We start from the raw sequence: 19,653 nt of genomic DNA, 5'->3' as shown, positions 1-19,653 counted from the left end.
ACATACAGGTCCCTAAAACAATTTAAGGAACAGCCTTTGTTTACCTACAGCACTGTCTGGTTGTGCATTCCTGTGGTCAGGGATCCAGTCTGGTCTGTGCAGGTAGTTGCATGCACAGAATGATATCGGTATGTGAAGTTAAGGAGTGGACCAGAATGAATCAGAGCAGATTATTAACTCATTTGCATATGACCCACATCTGGCTCCACAAGATAAGATCAATAAAAAAAACTGGTTTAAGAGACATTGAACATGTGTCCTCAAAACAGCATGATGTTACAATCATCTTTTTTAGACAGAACACCCAAAGGTGTGTTTGCTGTACTATTGTACAATAATGTTACTCTTATGGAAAGTCACGTGCTTCCCTGAACTGTTTTGACTCACAAAACACACAGGAACATGTCAATATCAGGGTCAGTGTGCCAGTCTAAGGTCACTTCTCAGGTCCACAGATCTTTAATTTGAATCTGAAAGGTAAACGCTAGAAAAAATAAACAAACACAGCAAAATCATGAGTGCTGAATTATGTTGTGATATAAATTGGAGCAGACAGTAAGATTAATTTTAGTTTTTGAATACACATGAACTCATAATGAAGAAGGATGTACAATGACATTACTGTATGTGCCCAGAGACGGGCCTGTGGAGACACTTGCACAAACTCTATGCACCTTTATTCTGCCTTTGATCATACAAATGCAAATAGTAGGTATCTGTGTTTAATGGGGCTGCCATTCATGGACTGTTGGGTAATCACTCAAGAAAGAGACATTTGAACCCTTAATAAACTACACGGACACCCGCAGAAGTGGAGACAAAACATTCTGTTCTGCTGTCAGCATAAAAGGTGCCTTAGAACTTCCAACAGCCCACAAAGCAAACGGCGCGTCTTGTCGTTCAAAGCCATCAAAGTCCCGAAAGCACCCTCAGTCATCAGAACAGCCTCAGAGCAGCGGCGAGAGAAGAACGGGGTGCAATTTGTGTTAGCGGGTCCTGGCATGATTTCTGGGCTGAAAGAAAGAGTGAGATGTAATGAAGTGAAAGTTTGGGATCTGGGGTGAAAAGGAGACCTCTCTGCATTCAGCAGCAGAGCTGTGCTTAGCATTCACATGCTAATGCCACCGCACATGCTGGACAGGCTCATGATGAGGAGTTTGGTGTACTTCAGTGGCCAGCACGGTCACCAGGTCTTAATCCACCATAGCGACAAGCCGCATAGCCTCTTCTGCCCTGATGAGCATCTGCTCTGTATTTTACATGGAAAAATGTCAATGGCATTTGCATATTTATTATATTATATATTATAATATTTATTATATTATATATTACATTCTTATGCATATTGCCACCATAAACTAGGCATCTTAAAGGAAAGATCCAGGAATACAATGTTTTCATAAAAGTTTATTTTACTTTTAATAAAATTGCTTTGTTATCAGTTTCAGTATTAGAGGGAAAAGTGCATTCCTAGAAACACATTAGATATTCAGAGAATATAGTGAACACTATTGCCTTCATAAATATTTTTCTTTTGTGCCAAAACCAAGACCTTGGTACAAAAGCAACACGATGAGTAAAACAATTATGATAAAATGATGTCAACACCTAATGAATACATTTTCAAGGTGAAACATTCAAACTGATATTACGTGATTAAGGAAAGATTGGATTTTTTATAGTACAATCTAAGCAATGGACAAATAGCAAGATTATTCTTTGCAGAATAGAAGTCTCCCTTTATATTAGATTATTAATTTACTTATGTACTTAATACATTATAACATATTTGAAATGTTGCAATGTAGTGTCACATTCTTTCAAAGGCAAAACAATCATATAAGAAGATGGACAAGGTTTGATTTTAAAGTAAAAGTCCTGACAATGACAAAATCCAGGATGTTTACTCTCTGAACCTGAATGAGACCCATGGTTTACATCACTGGGAATCTCAGCCATGTTGGTGACCAAATGTGTCACTTATTTTGCTTTTTTCTCTGTGGAGAACCATGTTCTGATAGCAATGTAACAGCCACCTTAAGAAACAGCATACTATTATTCAAACTTGCAAAAGCACTGCAGTTGTACTTTCATGAAAACATGAAAAGCTAAAAGATATGATGACACAGGCAAACTTTTTTTTTACCCGTCTAATCTCTCCATTACTCTCTTGCACACACGCGCGCACACACACACACACACACACACACACACACAACTGCACAAGCAAACACTCACACACTTTTATTTTTCTTCATTCACAGTAAATCTATAGAGAAATGTGCACTGTTTAGCAACAGAAGGACAGCATAAACAGATCTCCACATCTCCACTGTCACCAAACACAGAGACTTAGTCTCTCTCAGAGCACTTAAATAGTCCAAAAGAGCTATGCCCTTCAACGGCTTCATACACCAAGGCACCTTGGTCAAAACTACTATGTGCAAAGCAAACCAAAACGCCAGGCGGCTTGGATTTACTTGATGAGAAAAAGGAACAGCTACTTTTGTTTAAGCAGGTGATGATATTAAGTGTGTTTGTACCAGAGACTTCATACTTGACACACTCAAAAATGGGTGTAAAAAACCCCCCCAAAATGTCCCTTCAGTTGACAGATTCTAAATAAATCAGCCACAAAGGTCAGTGTGTTTTCAAAAGCAGCACCAGAGAGAGAGAGAGAGAGAGAGAGAGAGAGAGAGAGAGAGAGAGAGAGAGAGAGAGAGAGAGAGAGAGAGAGAGAGAGAGAGAGAGAACAGCGGTGTGGGAACAGCACTATCCCAGCAGCACTCTCTGCAAGCGGTCTACAGGCACGGACTGGTCGTCGTCCGAGTCTGCGTCACTCTGCGGGTTGGAGCTGCAGGGAGAGGTGCATTCTGGGGAGCACAGGTAGTGCATGAGGGGCAGACGGTACTTCCCACAGAAATCCACAAACTTGATGTGTCGCACACAGGAGTCGAAGTACACGCCTGGAGAGAGACGTAACAATTTAACACAAGCACAACAAAAACAAGCACAGTTCATTCAATTATCAAAAACCCAATCTAGGCTGAACAAATCTGGTTAAAGTATGAACAAGCTAAAACATTCAGTGTTTGATGTTTCAGCACCTGAGGCTGGACAGGCTGGATCTGAGCTAACTGAACATCCAGCAGTGCCCATCACACCAGATCTCAGCACCTCACCTGCACACTTAGGGTTGGGGCACTTGCTAGCGAGATTCAAGTATCTGATGAGGTGGCAGGGCATGTCTTCTTCTGAGTACAGCAGGTTGCGTGACTTTATTGTACGACCGGACAGCTCCAGCAGGGAAGGGGGGTCGTAGGTCATGTCCTTGACAAAGCGCACAACCAGGGGGTTGCCACGGAGACTAAGCTCCTGTAGCTGCACCAAGCTGAGGATCTCACGGGGCAGATAAGTCAGGAGGTTGTTGTGGAGACTGAGGGAGCGGAGGGAGTGAAGTCTGTCGGAGAGAAAGAGAGAGACAGGAGGAGATGATGAGAATGAATGAGGGGGCGTGGGGAGGGGCAGGCTGATCCCATCCTGTGAAGCAGAGTCTGTGTTTTGGGCAGGTGCTGGCAGGCGTACCTGGTGAACTGTGGCGGGATGCTCTGAATGCGGTTGTCACACAGCACCAGGTAGGTGAGTAGAGGGAGGTTGGCCAGTTCCACTGGGATGGCGGAGATCATGTTCCCCCCCAAATACAGCATCTCCAAACTATGCAAAAAAAACAAACAAAAAAGAAACAAAAAAAGTACTTTTCATTCATCAAACTTTTCATTCTCAATCAATATAATCAGGGAGTGACATTATTATAACAGGGATCAAGTTGAAACAGATGCCTCACAGCAAACGTTTTTAAACAAAAAAAAGTTGATCCAGCCTTTCTGATGGCTATAAAAGGAAAGTGGAGAAGTCCATTAACACCAAACATGTTGTTACACGTCTGCTTTGTCTATGAAGGATCACAAACACACATGCACTATGGAAGAGGCAGACATCAAGAGAGTTCTACCTAAACGCAGCATCTTATCAGTAAAACGTTTGATCCATGTTTAGTCTGACTACTGGAAATCGATATCACACCTCTCCGAGCATCAGCAGATGTAGAAAAAGAGGGGGAGAGAGTGAGGGAGTCGTCCCGCATTTTCTACTCTACAGAGTCGGCCGTTTCTCTCATTGAGCTGCCCAGAAAGAGCCATTCATTCCTGAATCAATACTTCATTCTCCAGCAGAGCCGACATGGCTGAGATTTCACAATTACTGCTCAAGAGAGATGGGGAAAGACCACAGGACAGTGAGAGAGTGGGAGAGAGATTGAGAGAGGGAAAGAGTGTAAGAGAGAGGAGGCAGACAGGGACAGGGAGACAGAGAGAACAAGCAAGAGAGAGCATGAGAGAAAGACAGTTATCTGGGTCCTTGAATGGACAGACCCAGTGTGTAATGTGGGCCAGTGGAGCCGTTACGTGTGTGTATGTGTGCATGAGAGCAGCTGGCTGTGTGCCAAGCTACACCCTGATGAGTCACTACTCTGATGGAGCTCCAGCGCTGCTCAAGCCCCCACTGCTACACCACAGCACCACCTGGACCTCACGGCAAGCAGAGAAGGCAACGCAGCCATTCACTGAGCCATCTGGAGCGTGACAGCTGGTGGAGGTTTCACACACCTCTATAATGCTTGAGCTGGCTACCAAGGAAACTGGGTAATGGCAGCGTATTGGATTAATAAATAAATAACTTTGTAAGCAATCTAGCTATTCAGTATAATGAGCCTATTTTTACAAGACAATATTTTTATTCTTATTTAAATTATATATTATTGATTTTAGTTATAGCTAACTAATCTAAATGTTCTACAAAACTCATCTCAGTTTGGCCCTATTTTCATCATGAGACTCATATCATCCTAATGAACTAGATCACGAGGCTTCGTTATTGATAAGTCTAGCCGTCTAGCTCAAGTCTAGCCTGATTGCTCTGCAGTTATCTTTCTGTAGCCCATTACAAGCTGAAACTGGTAGGCCATGACTCACACTGGCCCTGACAGAGCACGCACTGGTAATGTGCACACTCACCATCTCCAAGGTAAATGGAGATAAGGACCTTAGAGGTAGCGACACTTACATCAGGTCAGCTGGCAAAGACCTGATAACGGTGTGATAATCTTCATTAGGTAATACACCATACACTGAGTAATAGAGAAAGAAGAGAAAGAATGTGGTGTGAGTGAGTGTGGAAGCGAGAGTAAGTTTGAGAAGGAAAGATGAGAGGAATAGGGTGAAATGGAGAGATACAGTTTTCAGGATGATCTAAGGCAGGAAGCACATCTCAGAAGGAGAAACAGCTGACCTTTAACCTGGAATTGTTGTTTCTTTGCTGCTGTAAGTGCTTTTACGGCAAATGAAGGACATAAGGAGAAATAAGAGGTAGATCAAGCAGCAGAATTTACAACTGCAGAAAAAATGGAGGAAGCAGTGTGTGGAAGAGTGTGCATGGGGTCTAATTATTGATGTCCATCTGCAATCTGTGCTCTTTGGTCTGAAGGGAAAAAAACAGATGCAATAAACAAAGCACTCTCCTGCCCCTCATAACGACATCAGACCTGCAGATCATGTGCACGTTTTATGGTCATGGGTCAGCAAAATGCCTACATGTGGAGCAGTGTTTCAGTAGTAGTATTCAGATGCATCTTCATACTTTAGAGCTTGTCTCAGTTTGAATCTGAATTCTGTAAACTTTTTACTGGCTGTACCAGAGACAGAGATTCTCATTTAAACAAAATCAATAAAGCAAACACAAACATCCAGATATGCTGTCAAGGAATCGGTATGTAGGACAAGGTGTTTTTTTCTTTTAAATAAATAAAATGTTGTTTCAATCAACACACCAAACCATTAATGACAAGCACTCCCCTGTATTGTAATACACGTCTCCACAGCTAAAACTTGGTTTCGGTGTAAAAAGGATTGCTGGTAAAAAATAAAATCCTCAAAACTATCCTTCAGTCAAAGACTAGGCCAAAAACAACATCTGATAACCTTTTTAAAGATACAAGACAGCTTATGGGGTTTCCTTTAAAAGTGATTTCTGGTGTGTTCCCACACCAGGGACGGGGGCGTTCCTCGCCGCGGTTTCCAAGAGTAAGATGGGACATGAATGCCAAGTAGGACACAAGCAAGCAGACGAGTTGTTCTTCTGCCAACGAGAAACAACTTACGCAAAATTATACCTCCGTTGAAAATACAGTATTTGTATAAACGAATGCACCAAGAATATTTAATTCCAATCTGGCGATAAAAAACATCTCTCAGTGAGAACAAAATCAATGTGCACAAAGTAATGGGGTTATTGAAATAAACAGACAACGAAACACGATTTGTCTTTGTCAAAAGGTTTCCTACATTACTGCAGCAAATCACTGCAGTTGTACTACTGTAGGTGATTTCTGCACAGCCCTTCTCCTCACCTGGTTAGCTTTTCTATCTCTGCGGGGATACTTTTGAGTCTGTTTCCTCCGAGAGACAGAGACTGTAACCGCTGTAGCTCTAAAAACTGTGCTGGTATCTCCTCAAATCGGTTCCCACTGAAGTTCAGTACTTCCAGCTGTAATGTGCCAAATTCCTTGGGCATTGCAAATTCATCCAAGCGATTGTTCTTTGCAATCAGTGTCTTAAGTTTGGTCAGTCGGGTTATGTCTTCACAGATGACCGACAAGCCATTGCTGCTGATGTCCAGAAACTCAAGGTTTGTGAACCACTGGATCGAATCGGGAAGCACCATAAGTCTGTTATGAGAAAGATGAAGTTGCTTGGTATCTCTCCTCCGTTTATCGCCAATGCTGTTAAAATTCAAACTGTTAAAGTTCAAATGCGACAAGTCTAAAACGTCTTCGACGCCGCTGGCTCCTTCGAAGACTTCCATTTTAAAATTCAGAACCAACTTCAGCAAAGTTTTGTTGGATAAACCACCTTTGCTGCCTTTCAAAACACAAATACTTATAGCCTTGGTTATTGCACACGATGGGTCACAGGCTACACCAGAATAAAATGTGGGCTCGTTTACACAGCGCCACTACCAAAACCTGCATAATTACGATACTACGAAGTCAGCTTACCGGAAAATACGTCTAATTCATGTTCCGGGGCTGACCCAACTCCGCGTCCCCGCCCCGACTGTATTAACCCATTACAGTGTCCCAAGTAAAGCAAGAATTAAGTCTGAGCTGCAGTAATCCATATTACTGTAATACGGGTTACACCAGTCTTGCCATTTGAGGATAAATAAATGTGACCTGATAAATCACACATTTTCGACATTTTATAACCTCTTTTGTAGGATTTTGAAATGAAAAAAAAAAAAGTTTTGGTGTCGAGGTCCCTTCCCCCAATGTTGTCAAATTTTTCTTAAGCAATAGCTGAAGAGGTTTGCCTCATACTCCACAATCGGATGTTATTTCTACAGATTCTCAGCGCACCCTGGTACAGGACCACGTGTGCGTATGGGCATAACTATAATGTCAAAAAGCAATTAGTTTTGAAAGTCATGAAAGTGTTAAAGCAATAAACCAAAGACATCTGAAAAATATTTGAGTAATTTAAAAAAATCCAGTGAAAACGGTGAAATTTTTATTTTATTGACATACAGTAGACAGATCCAATACATGTCATTATACATGTACATTCAGATAAAAGTTAACAAGATCTTTACATTAAAATGATTTAATTCTGTCCATTTATGTGAAATGACAACTGTATTCCGTCTGTCACTCCAAGGACAAAACCTGGTTAACTACAACACTACAAAGCTGATTCCTATAATAGATGTTTGGATTTACATAAGAGAAGGCCATTCTATCTGTGGCGCTAAGGACGTATTTAAGGCACTTGTTACCACAAAAGATCCTTGATATTAGTGGAATTTAGTGGATAAACAACCAAAAAGGCTGGCATACACTTTTACCTCCTTCACTCACACACGCAAGCACACACAATTATGCATTTGCAGGCACATACACACTCAGAATGCATCGAAGCTAAAGAGGTGACGGCGATTCTAATCCTTATTCTGATCGCTCTTTCAAATAAAAGGTATAGTGTTGTTGCTGGGTCCAGAGTAGTGGTTTACCTGGAGGTTTTGTACAACATTTAAACATCCTAAAAATCAGGCTTTGGTTTCGAGCCACTTTTCCTGTACTCATTTCATTTAGTGCCAACCAAAGCTCCAAGAACATCAAGCAAAACTTCCATCTGTCTCAGTGGAGTGCGTTAACATTGATCTTATACAGCAGTTCTTGTGCGTTTTTCTTTCACTTTGTTGGTCCATTGAATTTTTTTCTAGTTCACAAAACAAGCGCTTCCAGACTGAAATAAGGAGAGCAAGTTTTAACAATTAAAACTACTTCTAACTGAAGCAACTACATATATAAGCAAAGCAGACGCAAAAAGGGTTCCTGTGATGTTCTGTGAAAGAGTCTCTATCTGTAAGATGATGTCTATCTGTATTTTGTGTCAGTATAGGCTCAAAACACAAGCCTTTTATGGAAGACCTGAAGAAACATAGCTTATGCAAGTTCAAGGCAGGAATACAATCCTAAAAGTATTGGGAACACTCTCCAACAACACGGTTGCCCAAGTGTTTTGTACCGCACACATCTGTTCTAAATCTATTATCTATTCTTTCCCCCTTTTAGTGAAATTTAAAAGTAATCTAGAAACATACTGATGCACGAGGGCAATGCTGCAAAATCAGACGAATACTCATTAGCACCTTTTCGAAAGGTCTCAAGACTATGACTGCCTTGTCTGTGTGGAGAGAGCGTGTGTGAGGGGAGACTCAGCCACCGTCGCAGGGCTGACTTCCCCTGGAGCTTCTGCATCATCTACGTGCTTCCCCATTGGCTGCACGGCTCGGGTCGGGTCACTGCAGTGGTAGTGTTGGATTTCCGCAACAGCCACGAGGGTCCTGCCACAGCCCCCTCCCCAACACTCTTCTCTTACATCCACTGCCATTGTCTCAATCAAAAGCAACATGTATAAAAAATGTAAAAACACAAATACATAATAAAAAATAATACATACAAAAAAACGTACAAAATAGCCCCAAAATAAAGTGCTGGGGCCTCTTAGGCAAGGCTTAAGAGTAATACAGGAAAATCAAGGACTGCACTTAATCCACAAACACACTACACAGCTAATGGTATAGTCAGCTACAGCTGGGACCTAACGAATAACGGAAAAAATGAATATAATGACGGTGCACATGAACTAATATTAGATACACATTATATTCAGAGATAAAACAATACATGGTGAGATTCTCCCAGGAACAGTACGTAATGTCAGGATTCATTGTGAGTGATCAGTAGGAATCTCTTCCTCATCTCTTTCCTTGCTCTCATCTTCGGTCTCAGATCTTCTTTAAACCTCCTTTGTGCTGGACTTCATCTTCTCCACTGTCTCCTAAAAAAGAGACCACAAAGTTAAAAGGCACGACGTGATTGTTACTCAGGGTCTTTGCGTGCGTTAATCTTGCTTTGACATTTTTATACATGTCTCAGTCTGATCTCTTGTAACTGCCAGCTTGCGTGCAAGTGTTTAAGTTGTGAATAGTAGAACCATTTAAAAAGATCTGCTGTAGTATACTCACTAACAGATCTGTGAATATCAGTAAAAACATCGAGGGTAGATGGTGCTTAAAAACACCACCCAGTAATATATATAAAAATTGGCTTGCTGCCAATGTGAAATCCTGTTCTAGTTTGACAGGTTGTCAAGTCTAACACTTACTTTAGTTTATAGTTGTGTAAGAATGCAATTGCCATGACCTCATTAAGTTTAGGCAGTCAGCCAGCACTGATCTAATCTGATGATCTGATGCGTCAGTATGGTTTCAAACCACACACCACTGACACCAGCTTAATAAAACAACAGGAACAAAGTGAAGTCATTATTACTTCAAGCTGTATGAATATATACAGCATGAGTGGCTATGTTGAGCAACCACAACTTGGTGTCTTACACAATGCACTTGTAAGAGCTGCTGTGGCCTCCAGGATTGGATCTAGACATTGGTTGCGGCTGGTAAAGCACAGTGCCACTGACCCATTTTTCCAAGAATTTTTTGATTTTTTGATTTTTGACATGTGAAATAGCCAGTGAAGACCTGATGCTTGTTGAGTTCAGCCACACGTTGGTTCCACTCTTCTTCCGTCATCTCCTCATCACCAGTAGCTGGCTCGAGTGCTGGACTCTTGTCTGTGGACAGATTTCCAGTCATTATTCAGTCTGGGCCATTGGACAGAAAAGTGACTTGGTTGTTGGAGTTCCCAGTAACTAGCTAGACAGCTGCAGGTTTAGTAGCAAAATCAATTAAGTGATGAAGGCTGAAAAAGCATTAACCACAGATAAAAAAACAAAACCAAACTCGATTCTTTCTCAGGTCATTCTGGGAGATGAGAATTTGTTTTCAGTATGCCTTACTTGGAATAATCACACATGCTCTTGTATCTGCACTTTTACAAACATTACTGGAAAGCATTGGTTCGGAGTAAGTAAAGCCAGGTTTTAAACACTCCTCTCTTTCAATACGGTTTTTGATTTTAAATAAATAGTAATTGTATTTTGCGTGTTGAGTCTCACCGTCGCATGTCATGGCAGTGCAGACCCAGTTGCCACATGCGCAGACACAGCGGTTGCAGTCAACTTGTGTCTCTGCTCCATCATCGTAGGTCTCATCTTCCAAAGCACACTCTGCAACACACAACACACTAATCACCCTCAACCCCAAACCACACTCTGCAACACACAACACACTAATCACCAGCGTCCTCAAACTGCACTCTGCAACTCACAACACATAAAATATCCTAATCCCCAAAGCACACAAGCCCAAACTGTACAAAATCTGTCTGCTTTTGGGATAGAATTTTGACAGATATGCTTATCGTTTGCATAAACTGACTGCTACATTTTTTGTTGAGATATCTTGGAATCCATTTGAGTTATTTTACAGTTATTTCAAAAGAAAACATTAAAATCTGAAAAACAAACAACAAAAAACGGCAACAAACAACAAAAAATGCATGTATGTTTTCCAGTGTCTTAATTTGGTGTTTAAGCAAACTTATTGAATAGAAAGTTACATTTATATCGCTAATGTAATAATCTAAATTTAATACAATTGTACTGTTTCTTCCAAATCCTATAAGAAATCCTCATTGATTTTTTGTCATATATTTGACCAAATTTGCATTTTTACAGCATTTATTACAACTCTGCTATGACCCAGAGTGCCAAGACATTAGTAGGACAGCTTCCTGAAGAGATCCTACTACTCTATCATTTAACTACTGAGAAGGCCTCAGGGAGATAAGAATGCCAGACAGCATATTTCCACAGTCTCTGGTTCTCAGGAACAGCAAATATCCTTCCAAGAAATCGGCTTCTACTTTTGCATATACCAGCAATCTGCTGTGTGTGCTGTGTGAAACAGGTACAAGCACGCTGAGTTTGGATCTCTTTCAGTACCTATAAGCCATCTATGTACTTTCTCTTTCATCTCTTCTTATTATATTCCTATTTATTCTTATCCTACCTCTCTTTTTTTTAAATCACATTCCCTTTTATGGCATGTGTTTTCTTCGTCTACAGTTTTCCCCTCTTCCCTCACTCTTTCAGCTTATCGTTCCCTCTCCTATCATCTATCCTCCTTGCTAGGAGGAGTTCAGCAAAGAGAAACTAAATCAGAAGGGCCAAGATCTGCAAAGGAATGTGCATGCGTAGCCAGTTATGATGACATGGAGCTGTGTGGAAATCAACCGGCTCCCTCCCCCCGTGAACTCTGACCCACTTTTCCACTGCAATGAGAGTCAGAGACGGGCAGCTACACCAAAACTGCTGCAAATAGTGCGCTGGCCCATACGCCCAACATCCAAACACTACACCAGCTGGACGGAGGGAGCAAGGGGCCCGTTAGGGGTGGAACACGAAGCATCCACGAATGCTGCCAAGCACTGGCCTACAAGCATAAGCAGACCAAGCGTCTCAAACAGACGGGAGAAATGGACACCCTGAAAGGGGCGGTCCGTGGGAGGACATGCTTTTGACAGACAGCAGAGGTGGCTGGTGTAAGACAAACCTACCAATGGCCAGAGAAGTCAGGATTGATGGACAGGTCAAAAATAAGAACTAAAAAGTGGGTCAGTTGAAGCAGGGCTGGGTCACACCAGACAAGAATCAAAAGGCAGACTGCTCTTAAAACAATCCTGCACCTAGTAGCGGGATGCAAACTATGGCAGGGGAAACACAGATGAGTGAGAGACAGAGCCAAGGGGCAGGGATCGTACAGGAACTTATGCAAAGCATTTAAACTGGACACCTCAAAGTCCAAACAGATGGAACCTCAAAAATCGTTGGAGACCAGTAATTCTCCACACGCAAATAAAGGCAAACAACCCAGATACAGTGATAATGGATGACACACTGAAAACAGCAGTGGTGGTAGATTTGGAAATCGCAAGTGATGTAAACATTCAAAGGAGGGAACACGAAAATAGCAGAGGGACTGAAAGAGGGAAGACAGTGAATGTGGAAAGCTAATGGGAGAGTATCAGTGGTAGTAGAGCTGCTTGGGGCTGTGGGCACTAATCTGGAGGAGTGGCTCCAACAAACTAAGAGTTCTGTATTTTCACAAAGCGCTGAATGTACTGTATATAATCCCAATACAGAGGAGAGGGAGTCTGAATGTACTGTATATAATCACAATACAGAGCAGAGGGGAGGATGTCTGAATGTTTAGGATGTCAGCACGCAAGATCATGTGTTTATTTTAGTACATGCGCTTTAGTTCACTGATTCTGTGCAGAATGCTAAAATTTCAGGGTGAGAGTATTGTGATCAGCACAATACTCAACCCACAGCTCACAATACCCAACTGATTCCCCACTATTCACAGGTCAACTGTGAAGAACTAAGTGTTTGGGGTGAGTAAAGAGAATGGTGCCTCACTCTTCTCGGGGGGGTTGAATCCCGGCCGTAGACAGTTGAGAAACTCATTGAAGCTCAGTTTCCAGTCCGCATTCTGATCGGAGAGCTCAATCAAGGCATCTACACACAGGCTCCTGTGACACACAGCCAGAGACCACAGAGCTTAACACAAGCACCGTTATTGACCTTTAAAGGTTTTGAGTGCATAGATGTTAGTACAATTTAGTAGTTTCATTTATTTTTGTTATTCTGTTACAAATCTGACATGACATGGTTGAGGGGACAATGAAGTTCACAATACAGGATGTTCATGGCTGTGAAAACAGATACAGGAAGTGTGTCGCACCATCGGAATGTGTGGTCACGGAATGCCGTCATTGTTGGTGTGAATTTTCCCATCTGGTTCTGTTCACATACACAGACAATCTGAACTCACATGACCCCCTGGACTGGCCACACAGACTGTATCTGCTGGCCTCAGCACACTCTGCTCCAATCTGACTGCAGTTCAAAGGCTTGAGAAGTTTTTCTTTAAGACCAAAATATGAAGGTCCACGTTTTGTGACAGAACGTGTGAGACAATTAGTGAATTACGAGGTCCTAACTGAACTCTGAAGTCCTTGTAAAGAGCACAGTCGTGATCCCATAATTACACAGCATTGTTCACAGCATGCGCTAAATATGATAAAAGCATCATTATCACATCAGTAAAACTTTAGTGCCTGCTGGGTGCAAACCCACATGCAGAGATTAAAGTACAAATATAGGCCAGTATAGAGAGCAGGTTTTACTGCTTTGAGAAGGAAGCATTATGAGAAGGTCACACAAAATCTTGTTGAACTTTACATAACACATAAAAAACTCACTCAGCATCTCTTGTGGTAATGACAAAGAGAACATGATATGTGTCAGATATAGTCTAGCAGGATATGCATCAATTGAGTGTGTATGTGTATGTGAGGTTACGGAACTTCTCACAGGCTTGTCCCTATGGTGCCCATGTTTCTGATGTTTTAATTTAAATATAACTACTCTCATGATAAAATACTTCTTAGTTTTTTTACATAGTAACATTTTATTTTTTATGAACAAGAGGTAGTGGAAGAATTTTGGTAAATGCACCAGTGTATACATTTGCATGTACAGGTATATGTATTTGCATGTGTGTGTGTGTGTGTGTGTGTGTGTGTGTGTGTGTTACCTAAGCAGGCGGTTACTCTCCTCCTCAGCATACGAGCTCAGCTCCACAGCGCTCTCATTGTGCTGGATGAACCGGAGGAGCTCAGACGAGTCCAGCTGTGAGTCGCCATTATCGTAGTTCTGCAACAAAGTTCAGGGACAATCATGACCAAGTACACATTATGATGAGACACCTTCACTCTGAATGGGGAATCTGGTCCCACTAAGAACAGAAATCCAGTTGTTGTCCTGAATAATATATTAAATGCAATGCCTTTATTTAATCCTGTTGGACTAATACTCATATCACTACTAGCCATGTTATGGTTTTGTAAAAATAAATGTTGCCATGGATGGGAGTGGTGATGTCACACAGAGTTTGTTCACAACACTGTCATGTAATGGGGCGCTTGTTCTGTACATAACGGACCCTTCCAAAACAGTTCAACTACTTATGGGAAGCTTTTATAATGAACAAAATAAATGTAAGTCAACATTCTGAAGGCAATACATTCATAAATCTATTAATAAATTAATCAATACATCAATAAATCTACTAAGAAGTTTAGGTAGTCCATCTCGGAAGAGTTTAACAAAAGAATAATGATAAAAAATAAATCAAAACAAAAAAATGGTAGGGACACGGTAGGTTCTGCTAAGGAACCTTCTAGATGATTAATCATTCCAAATGCCCAGTTTTGTTTAACAGTGACATTAGTCTGGACAGGCTGGGGCTGATAGGTGGTGTTCTTCCTTAGGCAGCACAGGAGCAGACATGTCACACTGAAGACAAAGCATTATCTGATCAGTGTGCTGTTTACTGACACACACAGCTAGATGTAGCTGTGCAACTGCCAACAACCACAAACTCTTTTACACGTAGCTCTCTGTTGCATGCACAAACACATGCACACGCGCACACGTGTGAAATCACTCGTGCTCACACACACATATGCAGACACACACATGCACACACACATAGAGAAGATGAATCATGACTGGTAGATGACTGGTTCTGCTCCTCCATATCTCTCTAACTTGATGGTGGAGAATGTTCTACAAAGTACTGACAGTATTGACAGATTTCAAATAAAGGACACGTCCTTTGCCCCAGTCTTAAGTAAGGATTGCTATAACTCTCCTTCCCGACAAATCACCGAGCCTTCGCGGAGCTGCCACGGAAGTGCAGCGAAGTCACAGAAGCGTGTCAAGTTTGAGTCGCTGTGGACTGATGCTGAATTCCACTGCTGGAGAGCATCCCGTTGGTCTCGTGTGTAAGAAGCTGTAATTGGCATGATGGAGTGTGGCACCCCGTGCAGAGCAGATCTGCCTCTGCTTCTCAGTCAGCCCCGCCACGGTCAGCCCCGCCACGGTCAACCCCGCCACGGTCAACCCCGCCACGGTCAGCCCCGCCACAGGCAGCCCCGCCACAGGCAGCCCCGCCACAGTCAGCCCCGCCACAGGCAGCCCCGCCACAGGCAGCCTCGCCACAGTCAACCCCGCCACAGGCAGCCCCGCCACAGTCAGCCCCACCACAGTCAGCCCCGCCACGGGCAGCCCCGCCACAGGCAGCCCCGCCACAGGCAGCCCCGCCACAGGCAGCCCCGCCACAGTCAACCCCGCCACAGGCAGCCCCACCACAGTCAGCCCCACCACAGGCAGCCCCGCCACAGGCAGCCCCGCCACAGTCAACCCCCGCCACAGTCAGCCCCGCCACAGTCAGCCCCGCCACAGGCAGCGCTGAGTCAAATGAGGTAACGACAGCTGTCTTCAAAATGCCTCAAGATGGCTGTCACAGAGGGTGACTGAGAATGCCCTGAGGCTGCTGTAAGGATCTGTGTGGCAGACAGTGATATCCCAGATGATGGGTAATATACACAAAGACACCTGGACCTGTGAGATGTAGGTGTTAACCGCGGACAACAACGTCCGCCCTCCACTGCAGCCCTTTGAAGTGCCAATGCACTTGGAGACACAGGATTGCATAGATTGATGGAGGCTGAGATTCTGAATGAAAAGCAATAACGACAGAATCCTAGGCCATAGAATCAAGATACTGAATATGGAGTGCAGTCCCTTGTTTGTGTGTTTGTGATTATGCAAGTGATCCTATGATCTTGTGTGTAAAGTTAGAGACAGCAACTGCGTTTCTATGCACTGAAACTCGAAGTGTCTGCACATGTCCAAACTCACCTTAAAGTATTTGTGCAGGATATCAGTGAAGTTGGAGCCCTTGGTGAACCAGCCGTCTGGCACGACCTCGGTCTGCAGCCACTCAATCACACGTCTGCGCAACTCATTACGGTCAGCCACGTAACAGACCACTGCACCCCCCCCACACACCCACACACACACACACACACACACACACACACACACACACACACACACACACACACACACACACACACGACAGTAAGTAAAAAGCAACAAAACAAAAGCCATGCATATTTTCAAGCTGGTATAATTTATAGGTTTACTTATTGAAACCGACCCTTGAAAATAGTCTGCTATTAATTAAACAGCGAAAACAGCTAAAACTGCTGTCGTCACTGTGCTGTAAAAGTAACATGCTGTGCTAAGCAAACACTGGCGTGGCCTCAGTCACATGCACCCCTCCGTCTCCTCCATATCTCAGAGTACGCTCCGGGTGCTGGTCGACGCTGGAAGGCCTGATCGAAGGGCTTGGGTGATAAGCAGGGAGATATGGGCATGACTCAGCACTCAGGATGAACGCCGCACTCACCTGGGCTGGCGGCAGATTTATCCGCTTTCCTCTCTGCAACGGGAAAAGAGAAACCTCATGTCTTTCTCCTGCATGGAGGACACACGCTTGCATTTCACTTTTTAAAAGCATCTTGACTGCGACATTTTGTACGACTTCGAACCAATCATTCTGGTTTCTACTCATGTCCGTGTTTAGAGGTTGCAAAGCTAAAAATAAAACCCCTGAACACCTTCGGATTTTCTCTCTCTTGAGAGTTTCCTGTTTGAGCGTAGGTGTTTCTCAAAAATATCAACCTTCATGGCAAAGACTAGAGACTCACATTCACATGGGTTTTGATATTTACTGCTGTGAAACGCTTGTTTAAAATAGCAGTGACACAGGAAGTGCGAGGTGGTCTGATTGGTTTGAGTGCCTGTGAGAGCAGTCTGGTCAACGTCCACCTCTTCAGTTCAGATAACTAATAAACCCATGCTACTGAGGTAAGCAGGTTCATGCAGGTGCAGGCCTGCATGGTTCAGCTCCCTGAACACCTGATCAGCTATCTGATCAGTGCCCATGTGAGTGACATGGGTTAAACACCCACGTGGATGTAAGATAGCATAGACATGACACTTCAAAGCCAAACTGCAGTCACCAGGATGTGAACCAACTGAAACTTCCAAACAAAAAAAAATTGGGACTCTACTGTGGAAATACAGCCTAATACCTCTAGATATACTAGCCAGACATAAACACAGTAGGTGACATCCAGAGATAAGATTTGTTTCTATAAATTGACCTGTCTGCAGCATGCAGAACGAGACCTCATTAGCGATGCCCCTCGCAGGCCTCGTTAGCGATGCCCCGCCCCCTCGCCACACCCTGTTCTCTCACCTCTGCAGTGCCCGTCATGGGCCACCTGGATCTTCAGTCCACTAAGGCAGGCGTCGCGGTGAAGCTCACAATGATTGCGGTATGTTTTGCCATTACTACCACACACAGTTCGCTTGTGAGGTTTACATTGCTGAGCGAGAGAGAGAGAGAGAGAGAGAGAGAGAGAGAGAGAGAGAGGCGAGAGGGAGCTACTATGGTACTCATATATACACATGGTGAGACACAGATCAAGGTGAGACAGACATCATGGAAGTGAATAATGAAGTCTTTCATAAAGATGCCTAACAGAGATCCAAGTTCCTGCAGGTCCTCTTATCCCCCACACACTTTCGTACATAAATCGCCCTAAAACGCAGAAGCCAACAGGAACATTCTAGAGTTCACTATATCCACTGGAGAGCTTGTAAGGAACAATGTAGTTTTTCAGACTGCTGCTCTATGGTATAGGGTGTCTGAATGTGCACAGAGAAGTGCTCTAACTCTCCAGACACGTATACGGCACCCCAGCAATGGTGGCAACCGCCTTCCACCAAATGCCTTCTGTTCACAGTAAGGACAAAAAGCAATAATCAAAAACAAACAATTCCAGCTAGTCCTAAAGCTAATCTGGGTCTACAACAATCACTGCATCTGAACATGGAGAATTTGGAAGATCATTACGGTTCTTTACGACTGCTAACATCCTTTTGTCCAATCTGTAGTCACATTTGCAAAACTGAACACAGTAACCACAACATCAGTCTTTAGTGGGCTATACAATTAATACAATTCATGTTGTTTTTGCATAATATCCAGCCATTTACAGTAATGTGAATGTTCAGAGCACCTACACACTCTGCTGCTCTACCCCTCCCAAAATAAGACTTGTGCTTTAGACATTATAGCTAGGGATGTATTCTTCCCATTCAGCTATAAATGCACAATTCAGATGCTACTACGCTAAGGGAAAGACAGATTTGAAATTGTATGTGTGTGTGGGTGTCTGTGGGTGGGTTGTGTGTGTTTGTGTGAGTGTGTAATCTTACCTCAATACACAGGCAGCTGGGTTCCCCTTTTTCTGTCACCACACACTCTCTCCCAGCCCCACAGAAGACATTAGCACACACCTTTGACTTGCTCGGAGTCTCCTGCAGAACACACACACACACAGTTAGAAAATAGGTATTTCTACAGGTAAACTTTCAAACATCAGGCAACAATTACTGGCCCGTCACTAGATGGAGCTAATGCACTGTTAGCACAAAAAAACATTTGAGGGGTGTTATTTATGTATGTGGGTACTCAGCCTACTGCGTTGACTACAGATGTTCCAGTCACGCATCATAACTCTGGATCTATTAATTAGGTATCCATCTTTATTAGACAAAAAGCTCAGCAGTACAAACAAGCCTGGAAATTATATCTAGATCCACTGAGATATCTAGATATACTGTGAGTGATACCTGGATACACTGAGATATGTAGATGTACTGTGAGTGGTATCTGGATACAGTGAGATATCTAGATGTACTGTGGATGATATCTGGATACACTGCTGTGTTCAGTTAATGACATTGTGAGTTTTCTTCACATCTAAGAGATCTTCATCAAACAGCCCGGGAGTTCCCCCAGACATGAGCCACACGATTCTCTTTTCCACTCATCAACCCATCCCACTAATCATAAAGCCTCTTATGAATACAGTATATCACAGCAAAGAAAGTGCAACAATGCGGAGAGCGTGAGAGCGCCACCTGCAGGCAAGCACAGAGAAAATACTGACACTGTTACAACTTTATTAAACGAGGCATGTTGCCTCATTTTCATGTTTAGAGTGAAGATGTTTGAAAGATGCTTTACAATGTCAACTAACAGATATATCTATTTGATACCTCTATTAAAATCAACTAAATG

At 43.0% G+C, this 19,653-nt stretch overlaps 2 protein-coding genes across 2 annotated transcripts in view; both read right to left on the bottom strand.

Moving 5' to 3' along the window:
• Positions 1-1,387: 1,387 nt before the first annotated feature.
• lrrc58b (leucine rich repeat containing 58b) lies at positions 1,388-7,115 on the bottom strand. The gene is made up of 4 exons (XM_077002607.1): positions 6,464-7,115; positions 3,586-3,714; positions 3,183-3,460; positions 1,388-2,966 (listed from the first exon to the last, which is right to left on the bottom strand). Exons 1-4 carry the CDS (start codon positions 6,916-6,918, stop codon positions 2,773-2,775), a joined length of 1,056 nt encoding a protein of 351 aa, XP_076858722.1. The 5' UTR covers positions 6,919-7,115; the 3' UTR covers positions 1,388-2,772.
• A 494-nt stretch (positions 7,116-7,609) lies between these two features.
• The window catches only part of fstl1b (follistatin-like 1b), a 30,324-nt gene continuing 18,280 nt past the window's right edge, over positions 7,610-19,653 (bottom strand). The window contains exons 3-11 of the mRNA XM_077002606.1: positions 18,786-18,887; positions 17,761-17,890; positions 16,906-16,938; positions 16,353-16,483; positions 14,182-14,300; positions 13,002-13,114; positions 10,635-10,745; positions 10,159-10,250; positions 7,610-9,455 (exon numbers count right to left, since the gene is read on the bottom strand). Coding sequence (XP_076858721.1) covers positions 9,414-9,455; positions 10,159-10,250; positions 10,635-10,745; positions 13,002-13,114; positions 14,182-14,300; positions 16,353-16,483; positions 16,906-16,938; positions 17,761-17,890; positions 18,786-18,887 — 873 coding nt within the window. The 3' untranslated portion in view covers positions 7,610-9,413. The remainder of the gene's footprint in view (positions 9,456-10,158; positions 10,251-10,634; positions 10,746-13,001; positions 13,115-14,181; positions 14,301-16,352; positions 16,484-16,905; positions 16,939-17,760; positions 17,891-18,785; positions 18,888-19,653) is intronic.

This window comes from Brachyhypopomus gauderio, chromosome 4, assembly GCF_052324685.1.
Source record: "Brachyhypopomus gauderio isolate BG-103 chromosome 4, BGAUD_0.2, whole genome shotgun sequence".
Lineage (NCBI taxonomy): Eukaryota > Metazoa > Chordata > Actinopteri > Gymnotiformes > Hypopomidae > Brachyhypopomus > Brachyhypopomus gauderio.
Note: the sequence above shows the minus strand (reverse complement) of the source record. Positions and strands in the feature narration are given on the sequence as shown.